The 14,919-nt window shown below is 56.2% G+C and overlaps 1 protein-coding gene across 7 annotated transcripts in view; it reads right to left on the bottom strand.

The window, feature by feature from the left end:
• The window catches only part of SMARCA4 (SWI/SNF related BAF chromatin remodeling complex subunit ATPase 4), a 92,405-nt gene that overhangs the window by 23,324 nt on the left and 54,162 nt on the right, over positions 1-14,919 (bottom strand). For 4 of the 7 annotated variants that reach the window (XM_040449888.1, XM_040449887.1, XM_040449889.1 and 1 more), the window contains exons 19-29: positions 13,206-13,448; positions 11,101-11,214; positions 10,308-10,415; positions 9,184-9,270; positions 8,133-8,179; positions 6,864-7,030; positions 4,330-4,493; positions 1,761-1,988; positions 1,397-1,495; positions 1,085-1,162; positions 168-386 (exon numbers count right to left, since the gene is read on the bottom strand). In XM_040449888.1, the coding sequence (XP_040305822.1) occupies positions 168-386; positions 1,085-1,162; positions 1,397-1,495; positions 1,761-1,988; positions 4,330-4,493; positions 6,864-7,030; positions 8,133-8,179; positions 9,184-9,270; positions 10,308-10,415; positions 11,101-11,214; positions 13,206-13,448 (1,554 nt within the window). The remainder of the gene's footprint in view (positions 1-167; positions 387-1,084; positions 1,163-1,396; positions 1,496-1,760; positions 1,989-4,329; positions 4,494-6,863; positions 7,031-8,132; positions 8,180-9,183; positions 9,271-10,307; positions 10,416-11,100; positions 11,215-13,205; positions 13,449-14,919) is intronic. The other 3 variants (XM_040449892.1, XM_040449893.1, XM_040449894.1) reach the window with 1 other exon arrangement.

Here is a 14,919-nt window from a genome sequence, read left to right as displayed (position 1 = left end):
CTGGAAGAACCGAACGAGCTGACCCCACACCAGAGCCATCGCTGTCACTAATGAACACCAAGAGGGGCTGGAAGGGAGCCCACTCGGGTTCTGGATGAGGCCCACGGTACAGCAGCTAGCCTCTGCTCCCCCGACCCCGTCGCCAACTGGCCCTCTCCAGCATGTACCTTGAGCCACTGCTTCTCGGTCAGCGAGTCGCTGTAGTCCACCTCCTTGCGGTGGCGGGAGCCTCGGCCAAACATTTTCTCCTCTTCCTCCTCGCAGGTCAGACGCTCTACCTCGGCATCGTCCTTGATGATCCATGAGGGGAGCTCATCCTCCTCCATCAGGCGCGGCTTCCGCTTGGGGTTTCGGGCCTCCTCGCGCCTGCGGTCCAGGTCCATGCGCTGGGGGACGCGGGGCAAGGGGGCAGAGGGAGAGAGGCGTGAGCATGAGGAGAGCTGCGCGCATACAAAGGGCACGTGGCAAGGGGAGGCCTCTCTGCCTGACACAGATGCTACAAGGCAGCTCAACAGAGGCTCTGGAGTTTGCAACGGCCAGGCCGGCCCGGTGCTGATAGTAGACCCTTGCTAGGAGCTCCGGCTTGAGGCAGAAAATTCCAGAACAGACGGCAGAAGAGAGGCTGAGGGCCCACACTCTGATTCCATGCTGACCAGTGCTCTCTACCCAGGGCTCAGGAGCATCTGTGACTGACCACTGGCCTGGGACAGTGTCAACTCCCTCTGAAAGGGAGCCTTCAAGGGCAAAGGACTCAGGAGGACACGCATTCTGCAGTACTGAGGATCCAAAGGGGACCCTGTGTGTGTATGTGTGTGTGCGTGTGTGTGTGTGCGTGTGTGCGCGCGCGCGCGCACCACCACTGCTGCAACACTCCTTGGAAGCCACAGAAGAAAAATGGGTCGCTTAGGAGGCAGTGTGCGGCCACCTCGTGAAACACCCCTGGCTCCGTTACCCGCAGGGGACACCACCGTCACCGTCACGTTTTGCTCGATCTCGTGTTGACAGGGTGGGGCGCGTGAAGCCGCAGGGCACCCTGTGAGCCCGTGAGGCGGGAACAGTGCCTCTGCCTCCGCGCGGCGCTTACCATGAACAGGTCAAACTCTTCCTCGTGCCGGGCAATCATCTGGTTCACCGTCTCGTCGTCGGGCACCTCGTCTTCTTCCTAGAAGGTGGCACACATTTAGTTCGGGTGCGGAGAGGCCGGGCTGGGCGTCGGCAGGCCACGGGCAACGAGCTGGCGGTCCCGGTCCGGCTGCGGTGGATGGGGACCCACGCGGCAGCGAGAGGCACACACGCACACGCACACGCACGCTCCGTGGGGTCAGGGCCCTTGCTGGCCGTCTCAGCCGGGAAGCCGAGGACCGGATGGGCGTGGAGACTGAACTACCCCTCTCACCTTTAGAGGTGGCTCCTCCAGGTCGGGGTTGACGCCCGCTGGCGGAGGGGCAGTGTGGGCGAAGCTGGCACTGCCGCTGCCCGTGCTGCAGTGTCTGCTCTGTGGATAAATAGAGGACTTCAGGCTCCAGGGCTGTCAATCCGGCGCCTTTCACCAGTAGTTTAGAAAAAAAAACCACTTCAAAGAAAAAGCAAGTACTCATCCTCTTTCCTTTCAGCCCACACTCCCTTTACTCCAAAGGGATGCAAAAAAAAAAAAAAAAAAAAAAAAAAGAGTGCAAAAAAGGTAAAAAAACAAAAATGAAAGCCGCTCATGCGTCCACCACTCACGCCGGGGAGGGGGTCGGGGCCGGCGCTGCCCTCACCTCGTCCTGCTCCTCGTGCTCCAGGATGGCCTGCAGGAAGGCGCGCCTTTCATGGCTGGAGGACTTCTGGTCAAACATGCCGGCCTGGATCACCTTCTGGTCGACATTGAGCTTGTATTTGGCTGCGGCCAGAATCTTCTCCTCCACGCTGTTGACCGTGCAGAGACGGAGCACTCGCACCTCGTTCTGCTGCCCGATGCGGTGGGCGCGGTCCTGGGCTTGCAGGTCCTAGAGGAAGAGATGCGGGTCAGTCCCCATCCAGCTCTATGCCGTTTTAAGAGGAAGTCAACCTCGCGGCGCCACCAGGAAAGACTTTCCGGTTCTCATGTGCCTGCCTCCTCCTGCCTGCCTGCCCCAACCAGGGGCTTCTTGAGCTGGGAGCCCAGGAACGCAACCTGAAGACTGGGCCGGGATGACGTCACCCCGGGGTCGCCCCTACCCACCTTACTGGGACTCTACGGGTCTTCAGGCGGAAGGTGCCAATTGGAGGACAAGTCCTGGATGGTCATGTTCCCAAGCAGCTCATGTCACAGCTGACAAAGGACCCCTCACCTACCCTGGGAGGGCCCCGTGCATGGTGTGGCCGTATGCATTAAGGACACCATGCACAGGACATGACCGAAGCAGGACAGCATCTTGGCAGTGCCTGGTTTGGCTGCGGGCCCTGCTACTTCCCTTATGTGCAGCTCAGGCCGAGGCCCCACCTCTATGAGCCTCAGGACTCACTCTGCTGACACGGGCCCTTCTCCTGGCTGTCGTGTGGGGAGAGGAGCTAAATGGCACTGGGCGCTCAGCCCAGAGCGTGACGCACAGTGAAGCTCTGATCAAGTGGTAGCCGTGGCTGCCAACACTTCTCTATCATCACCCCCAGCCCCAAATCAGGAGGGTTCCCGTGAAGTCCTGCATCTGGGCCAGAGGGATGTGGGCCTACGGTCAAGAATCATACCCCATGGGGTTGATGGAGGCCACGCCTGGCCCGGGGGTGGGGGGTGGGGCAGACAGGAATGCCCCTGGCTCGGCCAGTATGCTTCCCAGTATGCTTCCCGGCAGGGTAAGCACTGGATCATGTGCCCTAGGCCCTGTAGGAAGTTTAGTGGCTTCTGATGCCCCTAGTGTGGCAGAGGACAGGGCTCCAGGGGGACCTCTGCCCACTATCTGCCTGATGATGGGGGCAGCACACCCCCCAACCACTTCCACTTCTCAGGAAATTGGCTGGTCGCTGAGGTCTTGGTGAGAAGTACGCCCCAGGCTGATGGTAGAAAGAGTGGCTAGTAACCAACCAGAGCATCGGCCCATCAGATGGGCTAGAATTCCCACACTGCTGACTAGTGCCCCTAGGCTGTGGGGAAGGACATGCTCATACCCTGGGGGGGGGGGGGGGGGAGAGAAACCTAGGGCAGCCTTCTGGAGGCCACTGTGGCACAAGTGAATAGAAGATAAAGAGATCATGGCCACGGGCCAAGCAATCCCACCACTGAGGGTGGACTGGCCAGTGAATCCTCATACAAATACTCCAAGAGAGGGACAACAGGGCTCCCTAAGTGGTCACGCTGAGAAACAAAACCCAGACACCTGCCAAGTGCGGTCTGAGTAAAGTCTCAGGGCCACCATATGGCCGGACACCTGGCAGCTGAGCACACGGCTGTGTGGCCTCCCAGTGTGCTCGCACCAAGAGGAGAATACACCAGCTGCTAAAGCACATGCTAGAATGTGCTGTGTTTTGTGTCAAAACCCGAACGTGCCTGTGTGCATACGGGTACATGTTGGCATATGCTGAGACTGGTGGGACGAGGAAAAAAGGACGGTTATTTCGCGTTATTGATATCTGCATTAAAAAATGATCACTTTTATAATGAAACATTGGGAAAAGTTAAAAACTGCTGTTATCTGTAACACCCCGTTTCTCTGTAGCTGGTATCGTGGCGCCCTGTAGAGGGCATATGGATAAGAAAGGAGAGGGGCGCCTGGGCGGCTCAGTCAGTTAAGCATCCAGCTTCAGCTCAGGTTGTGATCTCACAGTTTGCGGGTTTGAGCCCCGCGTCAGGCTCTGTGCTGACAGCTCGGAGCCTGGAGCCTGTTTTGGATTCTGTGTGTGTGTGTGTGTCTCTCTCTCTCTCTCTCTCTCTGCTCCTCCCCCATTCATGTTCTGTCTCTCAAAAATAAATAAATGTTAAAAAAATTAAAAAAAAAAAAAAAAAAAAGAAAGAGCAGCAGCACAGACATAGGCCCCAAATGTTTTTAAGAGCACAACTGTGAGAGTTCACACAGAACGCAGCCTGGAAGGCTTGCATCACTAAAAAAGCAGCAATTACCGACAGCTGTTAAGATCGGGTTTATTTTCTGCTTTCTTTACGTATTTCCAAAAATTCAGGATTTTTTTTTTAACTGCAACGGAGTACGTTTTTTCCAAAATCAAAGAAATTTCTATGTTTTGAGAACCAGAGAAAAATACCCTCTGAGTTTCTGTAAAAAAGCCTCAGGAGCTGTGGGGGCCGCAGCCACTCGCGGCAAGCAGGGTCTCCGTGCAGCCTCGAGTCCCCTCCCTGCCGGGGCGCTAGCCCACTCGTACCTGGTGAGGGTTCCAGTCACTGTCGAAAATGATCACAGTGTCAGCTGACTGGAGGTTCAGCCCGAGCCCCCCGGCCCGCGTGCTGAGCAGGAAGATGAAGTACTCGGAGCCCGGCTCGTTGAAGGTTTTCAGCAGCATGCCCCGGTCCTCCGCCTTCGTCGTTCCTGCAGGGCACGGGGAGAATGGGGTCAGCAGGGGCGACCACGCGGGGAAGGGGGGTGATGGAGAGGAGACAGGGGAGACACCTGCTTTGGAGCGCAGGGATAGTGCCTGCGCACGTCCCCCAGAGGCCTCCTGGGCCAGCGCCGTAATTGCTCAACACATACGCATCAGTGCGATTAGCGAGAGGTTCGGGTTTACGGGGACACTAGCGAATGCCACTCCTCCCACCTGGGGAGATGAAAGTGAGAACCAATGGGTTGCTGTGTCACCTGGGAGTAAAATGAGCCCAGTATGAGCGCTGAACCAGGTGGGTGCCGAAGCACAGAGCCTGGAACAGGTGACTGACCAGAGGGCTGGCGCCCGCCTTGATCTCCCTACAAGGGGCTTCTCTGTTCACAAGGAGAACCTGCTACAGGCAAGCACACAGGTGCCTCATAACAGGGCTTCTTCCCTCCAGGCGGGAATGGCTTTCCCTCTTCACGGAGCCATAGGGACTCAGGTGTGACCAGCCAAGACACGATCCTCGGCACCATGAAGAGCACAGGGGCACCGAAGTTGCTGGCCTGCTGCCAGCTCAGAGCCAAGGTGCCCGTGGCAAAATCAGGAGTCATTTTTGGTGATGAAATGAATATTCAGTGCTTCTAGCTGCTTACCTACACATCACGACACATAGCATGGAGGCCCGATGCCCACAGGAGCCTGGGCTCCAGACGTGCCCCCAGCTGCCCTTTTCCGGGGGAACAGGCAAGGCCTGGAGCAGGGACGGGGCAGGCCCCACGGCAGAAGGGCCCGCCCGGCACCTTCACTCTCACCGCTGACGGTGGAAGACTCCATCTCACAACATGCTGCTGAGCCCCCACCTCTTATCTGTTCTTTGCCAGAGCTTCTGCCCGTGACCACGTGGGTACTGTGCAGTTGTGGCCGACAGACAAAAGTCCCCTCCTCACCACGGGGAAGGAAAGAAACGGAGCAAATGAACAGATGCCGTGACGGGTGGGAATATGCTCTCTACCTACAGCCCCTCCTCTGAGGGTTGACTTAGCGACACAGACAGGGACCAGGGTTCACAAAGGCCTGGCCCGTGAAGGACGGGTGAGGCGGCTGGAGAGGCCGGGCTGTCCTGTTGTCAGGGGCACAGGGAGACATGCTGTCATTTGTGTTTGTAAAGGTGGCCCTGGACGGAACTCCCAAGACCAGACTGAAGGAAGGCATGACAGGTGTGAAAGGCAGGCCGTGCGTGGGGGCGGGGAGGACAGAGACCGACGGGCGACCAGCCAGCGACCACAGGTCTGTGGTCTGTGAAACCACAGTTCCACCAGCTGCACGGCAATAGACAAAATGAAGGCCCAGAAGTTTGGGGCATCCTGTCAGGCAGATGCACCTGGCAATGAGCTTCAATAAAAGCTCCGAGAAGCTGTGGGAAAGAAGCAACCTCCCTAACTGTGTTCCACCCAGTGGCTCCCCAAGCTCACTTTTCTCAGGAGTCCGAGTGCTCCTGCAGTCGCACAAAGACTGGGGCCTTCCTGGCCACCTGACAAGCGTCAGACCACACGTCCAGCATGCTGTCACCATCTCACTGAGCACCCACCCCCCCTCAGGAGCTCCCGTGGGCTGGGATAAAGGCCATGAGAGCACAAGGGTCTCAGACAAGCACTGTTCCCAGAAGAACTTGCTGTCATCCTGCATCCCCAGCTTCCCGCTCTCCCTTGCCTGCTACTCTCAGTGCACGTAGTTCCGGCGTGGGCTCCAGGCCTGACCAGTGACAGCTCTACAACCACGTGGCACTGGAGAGAGGGGCATGTGGCTCACAACCACCTAATGAGAGCCAGCCCTTGGACCTCTGAGGGAAAAGATGGGCTGCTCCCTTTGTTGGGGACCATCGAGGACTTTGCTGAAAGAGCATCAGGGGAGCCTGGACAGGATGCCTGAGCAGGAAGCCAAGATGGAGAACAGTGGAGCCAAGAGCCTGAGAAAAGCTCATCAGTATCTTCTAGACACGTGGGTCCAGCCGTACCGAAGCAAGCATAACCCCTGAATACTTCTTCCTCATGCCCACGGGATATGGATTTCTGCTGCTTCTAACCAAAACACGGCTGTTGCATAAAACCCTGTGAACACCGGACCCAGATGTGTAGTGCGCAGAGCAGGAGCCTCATGTTCGGGAGAACGGGGTGTCAGACCCAGGCTGGCCAACCTCCTCGGCCAACCAGTCCCACAGGCCTGCACCACTGAAAGTGGTAGGCTCACTCTTGATGCTAGACCCAAGCTCCAGGCCCTGCTCTGCCTTGTTAAGGGACGGGGTACCAGCCAGAAGCTTTGGCAGCTGCAGATAATGAGTCCCCTCAAAAAGCGTCTCTCTTGGTCACACTTACCGTCGAGCCTGAGGTATTTAAAGCCGCGATATGCAAAATAATCTTCCATGATCGTCATGAGGGAGGTCATCTGACAGAATAGCAGCACTTTGTGGTTGGTGGCACGGAGTTTGGGAAGAATCCTATCAAGAAGCTCAAACTTCCCCGAGGCGCGGTACAGGTCCAGCCTGGGGAGCGGAGGGAGCGGGGAAAGAACGCACATAATGTTAACAGTGGTGCTTTGCAGACAGGCACAGGAGACGGCTCCCATCTTCAGGCTGACCTGAGCGCCTAGGCAGGCTGGTCATCATGATCATGGGCACAGAAGTGGCTTCCTAGGCAGACCCACTCACCCTTGTGGAGTTTCCGCAAAGTCATTTCAACCCAACTAAAATATGCTCAGGCCAGACTTGATCAAGGGTGAGCACATGACTGTCGTCCAACTCAGACACTTTTAAGAATGAGAAGAGACATGATCAGCAATCGTGCTGGGACAGCAGGAAGCTAGGCCTCCTCCCCATTCCTTGAGAGAACCTCCAAGAGCAAAGGCTCACACTGGAGAGTGTCCACACCGCACCCCGTGCAGGGTTCAGGGCCAAAGCTGCTTTTCTCATTCACTCCAGCCAACAACCCCTGGTCTACAGCTGTGCAGACTGAGGCCAGGGGGACAGCGAGACATGGCTGCGGATATGCCAGGGCCAGGACCTGAAGTCAACTCTGTGACACCCCAATTATGCAATTTGGTACAAAAGACACATAGCTAAAGAACGTCTTAATCTTTTACTTTGATGCCTTTGTTCTTCACAGCAGTTTACTAGCCCAGAGAAATGGTGGTGGCTTTAGCTCCATAGCAAAGCTATTTGCAATGTTGAGATCTAGATGTAGAACCCACAGCCACACCTGGGCTTAACGAAGCCTGGGTTGGACTTCATGAACAACGCTGGAGAAAACACTCCCGTGACAAGGTGGATCAAATACCATTTCTCTTAGCGGACGGAGCGTAGGCTCAGAGTGGTTAAGAAGGCTGTCAAGGGTCCCAGAGCCCGGATGTGGCACGGTGGGCCCGGGGAAGCCAGCTCTGCCTCATAAGATTAATGGTGACCTACTCTCAAGGTATGGAGATTTTTTAGCCCCTTCTTTGGGCTTCTCTATATTTTCTAAATTTACTGCCACGAACACGGTGCCTCTGAAATTGGACAAAGGTCACAAGAGCGATAAAGTCAACCAAAGAAGTGCAAAAGACCTGCATGTGGACCGTGTGCCCACCCCCTTCACCGGGAAGCTTCTCACCCTTGCACGATGCCACCGGTAAACCCCAAGTGCTCGGAGAAGGACTCCTGCAACAGAATGAGAGATTGGTCAGGGCAGGGCAGGAAGAGGCCCCACACCTCCGAGCCCTCACACTGGTGCACAGAGGTCACCCACAGTGGCTCTGAGGCCACACCCAGACGCTGTACACTGCTTTTGCATCCCACCAACATCCCCTTCCTCAGGCTCCCCCAAAGAAAAGTAAGTCACAGGACAGCACTGTTAACCACCAAAATGTACGCCTGAGACCATTCTTGGAGCAGAGAAATGGAATCCCAGGGGCATCAGGGGGTTTGCAAAGATCCCGAGACCTTATGCCAGTGAGTACAGACATACGTGTGCAATTCAGAAGAATCCAGGCTCTCAAAGGGTATCGTGGCCCCAAAAAGTTCTGACCCAGAGACTTCACAAAAAGGGAAGCTGCTCTCAACGTTCCAAACAGGAATGGCCCCTCCCACATCACTGAGCGGCAAAAGCTAGTATGCCAACCAGCAGAGGCAGAGGGACCCTACCAGGATTATTTGGGAAAATAACCACAAAGATGAGTCTCTGAATGCTTTCTGCAGCTATCTGGGGTTACAATAAGCACTTATTGTTTACAATAAGCACTTACACACAGAAAATCAACAGCAAGACAAGTACAGGCATTACCTACTCAAAGTATTATAAAGTATCTTTTAAAAAGCTGTCAACATCGCTTCTCGGCCTTTTGGCTAAGATCAAGTGTAGTAAAAAGCTGTCAGGGAGGGGCACCTGGGTGGCTCAGTCGTTCAGTGTCTGACTTCCAGTCAGGTCATGACCTCACGGTTTGTGATTTGAGCCCCAAGTCGGGCTCTGTGGCAACAACTCAGAGCCTGGAGCCTGCTTTGGATTCTGTGTCTCCCTCTCTCTGCTCCTCCCCGACTCATGCACTCTCAGTCTCTCTTTCAACAATAAATAAACATTAAGCCTAACTCTGTGTGAGGAGGGGCTCAGCCCAGACAGATGCGGCTTGGAGGACGGAAGGCCTGCCATCCCTGGAGAAGGGCCTCACCTCGATGTGCTGGAACATGTACGGGTGGTTGCAGATCTTCCTGAGCTGCATGATGGTGTTCATCAGGGTCTTGGTGCCACCTTTGCCCTGGGAAGGCAGAAGAGAAGCTCCCATGTTGGGTCTTGTCCCTGGAGCAGATTGTGGGGACGGGGGGTGGGGGTGGGGGGTGGGAGAAGGACTCCAGAAGGGGGCACCTCAGGGGAGGGATGGCGTGTGGTAGAGCAGCTGGGAGCAGGGGGCTGGCTCCCGGGGAGGCGCAGAGGGCCCAGAGCCAGCGCCAGGGGAAGAGATTGCCTGGCACACTGGAGAGGCTGGGAGGACGGAAGGGAAGGAAGACTGGCAAAGAGCTGAGGCTGAATGACAAACATTTTTCTTGGTCGGGGGCCTCGAGGGGAATCTCTAAGGGGCTGCAGCCAGATGGGCCCTGATGACCTGGGAAGACCCGTGCTACAGAGAGAAGGATGCAGGGCTTGGGTATCTGCTGCAACTACTCAGGTGAGAAAGGGCCCAAAGAAAACATGGAAAGGAAGAAATGGGGAGGTAGGCCAATGGGGAGGCATCGGGAGCAGAATCAAGGGACCCAGGAGGGAATTTCTGTCCTTACGAGGGGAGCTGGGGTGGGTGGGGTCCCAGAAGGTAGCAGCTCACCCAGACCCCATCCACTTCAAACTTCACATCACCCCAAATGCTTTTACTGCCAAGGTGAAGGGGCTCAGTGGCCATGGCTGTTAAGCCAGTTCTTTCCCAGCTGGAAAGGGGAGGCTCACTGGAACAGTCTAACTAGCACGGGGCTCCACCCTGTTGACAGATGTATCTGCGGCAGGCCAGCATTTCATAAGCGGAGGACATCAGATAGTGACACACTGGGAGGGTCTTGGGGGAATCCCTGGAAATGGGCCATTGGGCTTTACTGAGCATGCCTGTTCCCACCAGGTATGATTTAAACCGCAGCTATCTGATGCCCTTCAGATCACCACCAGACAAGGTCTCGATCTCAACGGTAAACTCCAAGGAGACAGAAGGCTCAGGTGGCGACAATGTGCTCAAGCCCCAAACACCTGGCCTGACCCCAACCCACCTGCCTTGGACTTCCAGGTGGGGAAGGGGAGGGGCCCGTGGCTAACCTTCTTGTCCTTCTCGGAGCCATCGGTGAGCAGCACCCCTTTGGCCTGCATGTGCCGGTAGAGCACACGCTGGAGCGCAGACATGTCACACTTGATGACATATTCCACCTGCAGGGGACACACGTCACCAGTCAGAGCTCAGAATCTCTGAGCCTAACGCCCAGCCTGAGCCCATCACTGGCCTCTGAACCTCTCAGAGACAACCTGGCCCCAGGATACGTGTTCAAATGAGGGTATAAGTGGATGACGGTGAGGAGTCCCCACAGCTGGGGAACAAGGAGAGACAGGCTGTGGTAGGTACAGCGGGACAGAGAAACACAGACAGGACGTGCTGACCCAGAAGGGGCAACTTGACTACTTTCCCAAAGCTTCTCTCCAGTCCACCAGAAAACCAAGGGCAAGTAATGCATGTCCCACCGGGGGGAGGAGAGGGTGTCTAGGGGGACAGCTGGGGGACTGGGACCCTGAGCAAGAAGCCAGAGCCATCCTGCGGTGTGAGCGGGTTCATGAGCAGCCCACAGCCTCTAAGCACCGCAGGATGTGATGGGACAGGACCTGCCCAGGCATCTGATCCACAGATGCCAGGCGGCCTCCCCGCTCTGATCCACACCCGCCTCCACTCTGCAGACCCAGCACGTGTGAGTGAGTGGCTGTCCTCACACCCCATGGACACTACAATGCCAAAGCGAGACCAGGGCCACGATCACCTGAGCGCCACCTGACCGGTCCTACGCCGGAAAACCCCTGGCACGACACTGCACCATGGCTTTGTCCACTCAAAACTATCTGTTACCTTTTCAGGCAACTGGGCCTCGACTTCCTTCTTGAGCCGCCGGAGCAGGAAGGGCCGCAGCACTTTGTGGAGACGACGGATGATGAGAATGGTTTCCTCCTCGTTCAGGTCCACCTGGCACCCCCATGAGACAAGCAAACCGAGGTTACCTCCAAAGGAAAGGGGTGGGGATGGGGTGAGGGGGGTGCACAGGGCCATCTAGAGTCACCTTGCCCTCAGCACCTGTTTCAGGATGCCTTAAGCTTTAAGAGGCATGGTGGGGCACCCCCTTCCTTTAGAAAAGTGTAAGGACGTGGGACCTTCCACGGAATTCCTAGTGTGTAGAAACCAAGGCTCCAGGGAACCACACCCCATAGGCCTTACTAGGAAAAGAAACACACAGCACACCAGGCTGCCTCCCCACAAATAATAGAAACTCGTGTGTCTGGAGACACGCCAACATATCCCAAGGAAAGTGGGACAGAACCACATTTACAGAACATTTGCTGTAAAACGAATGATCCTCTTGGGGGGCTCTGTTGCTGCGAGCCCTAAATCCTCTCTCATTTCAGCACAGCAGGGACAGAGGGAAAGAAACGCTACTCTCCCAAGGTGTCTGCTATGATGCTAACAAATTCAACTCTTAAAAATTGGTTGGCTCAGTTGGTTAAGCATCTGACTTCGGCTCAAGTCATGATCTCATGGCTCATGAGTTTGAGCCCCGCGCAGCTTGGAGCCTGCTTCAGATTCTCTGTCTCCTTCTCTCTCTGCCCCTTCCCCACTCGTGCTGTCTCTCTTTGTCTCTCAAAGATAAATAAATGTTAAAAAAAATTTTTTTTAAAAAGGGGCGCCTGGGTGGCTGAGTGGGTTAAGTGCCCAACTTCAGCTCAGGTCATGATCTTACAACTTGTGAGTTTGAGCCCTGCATCAGGCTCTGTGCCGACAGCTCAGAGCCTGTAGCCTGCTTCGGATTCTGTGTTTCCCTCTCTCTCTGCCTCCCCAACTCATGCGCAAGCATGCTGTCTCTCAAAAATAATAAACATAAAAAATAAAAATAAAAAAAAGTCAAATAGACCAGACTTAAAGTTATCTTTCTTGGGCTCCCTGATAACCTCATAGCAGAGTTCTAGAACTGCTGCTAACCTTGAAAATAAATGAAACAAGAGCCATATGCTTGGAATGAGGGTCCTGGGGGTCTGAAAACTGGGGGCTCCTCCTGGAAAAGCCACAGTCTCCTTCAGAAGGGCTTGTCTCCAATGGAGCCAGGGAGAGGGGGCCTCGTGGATGACAGTAAGGTGGCCCCAGCTGACCTGGACCTGCCCATGGAGACCCTCAGGACTGGGAACCAGCTGGCTGGGCCAGAAACACTGGTGGCCCCAGGGAGCCCAGCCACCGAGGGCAGTGACACTCCTCATTAACCTCCAACCTCTGCAATTGTGTCCCATTCCTCAGTCACCAGGTTCTAGCCATGCAGCCTCATTCGACAGAAAACATGACCTGCCCATAAGCCCCCCTCAAACCCCAACAGCACAGGAGGCGTGCACTGGGAGCCGGCTTGGAGACTTCATCAAGCAATGAACACCTGGTTCCTCAGGCCAATGTCTGGTCTTCAGGCTGACAATGCCATCCACAGCCATGTAGACATGGAGAGACGTTAATCACAGTGGTTGTTAAAAACAAAGTATACAGAATCTGACTGTGTTGCTGTCTTAACTAAAATCTTCTGAGACTGCTGCTACCCTTGGGGTGAAATCTGATCTCTCTAGAAGGACCAACAGGACCCTTGGGACGTGGACCCAGCGCCACAGCTACCTCAGGGCCATATTCCTTGCTGTCCCCTCCCTGGACCTGAGGCACAGGATCAGGAAATCCCCGAGCGACTCCCCAGAGTTCACTCTCACGATCTCCGCCCTTCAGTTTCGGCACCGGGGCCGCTTTGCCCCATGAAGACATGGCCTCCCGCCCTGGCATCCAGCGCAAGCCTGGCCCGCTGTGGGGGGCACTCAGCAGACACCTGAGAGAAGCCAGCCGAGCCCGGGACTGTCCACTTGGGCAAAGTTCCCATGACCACGGCCCCCCTCCCTGCCTTACCTACCACCAGCACGGAGCCAACTGCACACACACACCTTTTCCCCAGTCATGGCAAAGGGCGCGTTGAACCACTGCTCGAAGGTGCTGCAGCTCTTGAAGATGGTGGGCAGCAGGAAGTTGAGGAGCGCCCAGAGCTCGGGCAGCTTGTTCTGCAGCGGCGTGCCAGTCAGCAGCAGGCGGCGGGGAGCCACGTAGTGCGTGTTGAGGACCTGCGTCAGCTTGCAGTGGTGGTTCTTCATGCGGTGGCCTTCATCGACGATCATGTACTTCCAACGGATCTGTGGGGCCCCAGAGCAGGAGGTTGTGTGGCGGGGGGGGGGGGGGGCCCCACAGGAAGCAGCAGGGTCGCCCCTAGCTTAGCGAGAATGTCCCAACTCTCAGGCAAGCCTCCAGCCGGAACAACAGATTTAGGTGAAGAACATGGGCATAACAAGTTCCCCTGACAAGCGACAGCCACATAACAGGGCCTCCGTGAAGCAGGCGGTGCAGACAGACACACAGAAGACATGCCCGTGACCCGCTGTCGGGCGAACGACGCACTTTGCAGGAAAGTACTCTGGTTTCCCCCCAGATTACATATGCTTGGACGCAGCACAGAAAAATACTACAAATAACACACCTCTCGCCGATTAGAGGGCCCTGGGCTGGGGGTGGGGGGTCTACAGGGGACGTGGCTCAGAAGTGGGTACATTTTCCAACCACCAGGCTGTGCCTCTCAAGGCAGTACTAGTACAGGTAAGTTCAGAATGGGAGCTCCGAGGGGCTGGGGCTGTGCCCAGAGCCTGCTGGTGACCACAGGACCGACAGACACTGGCTCGATGTCCAGACTCACGGTGAGCCTGAGTCTGCAGGACACCGTGACGAGCCTCCCAACTGCTCCGTGCTTCAGCTCCGCCCTCCCGTGGACACAGTGACGCCTGAGACAGGCGATGCATGTCAGGTGACCGGACAGAACAGGGCAGAGCTGACAGGGGCAGGGGAAAGGGAGCCGTCTCCCAGGAGGAGTCCCCGTCACTTGGCCTTGACATCCATTAATGCCGCTGCCAGGTAAGGACTTTCTCAGGCTCGGGACGGGCCAGGCTTTGCAGGGTTGGAAGGGGTGGCCTGCACCACAGGCACGAGGGGAAGAGCCTGCTCATGAACCCCAGCCCCCTCATCTGTACACCGGAGATGGGTATGGAGCACCCGAATCGTCACAGCGACGAAGTCCCTACAGGTGACCTGTGAACACCTCCATCCCTGAGTCAAAAATTCGATCACCCGACCTAACCTGTGCTAGATGGTTAGTGGTCAGAACACCTGCATCATCTTCAGCCTCCAAACCAGGAAAGGTGACCTTTTTGTAGGCAAGGGACCATGTGAGTTTTATACCCGGGTCAAGGTATGGTCTCAGTGATCCACCGATGGCCTGACTACAGCTGCCTTCACAACAGTGTCACTCAAGAGGCTTCCAGGCCTGCAAGACCCCCAGCAAACACATGCCAGCCCGAGACCGACGGAGCACGAGTCCTCAGCCCTGAATGCCAAAATCATAGTTGCTTTGTGGGCTTGGGTCCTGAGGGCCACGGTGGGGGTGGCACAGCCACCCGGGATGGAAGGCCACGGCCACCAGACCCAGGCAGAGACAAGGCTGGCCTCACCCTTACCCTGCCAGGCATAATGAGGACAGGACTGGTGACGGGTCAGGAGGTACCCTACGTGAGTAAGCTCTTTGGGCAGAAGTTCTTAGAAGCTAGTCTGCATGACACA

This window comes from Herpailurus yagouaroundi, unplaced genomic scaffold (genome assembly GCF_014898765.1).
Source record: "Herpailurus yagouaroundi ecotype Mexico unplaced genomic scaffold, PumYag 200, whole genome shotgun sequence".
Classification (NCBI taxonomy): domain Eukaryota; kingdom Metazoa; phylum Chordata; class Mammalia; order Carnivora; family Felidae; genus Herpailurus; species Herpailurus yagouaroundi.
The sequence above is the reverse complement of the archived record's forward strand: the minus strand, read 5'-3'. Positions and strand labels throughout refer to the sequence as shown.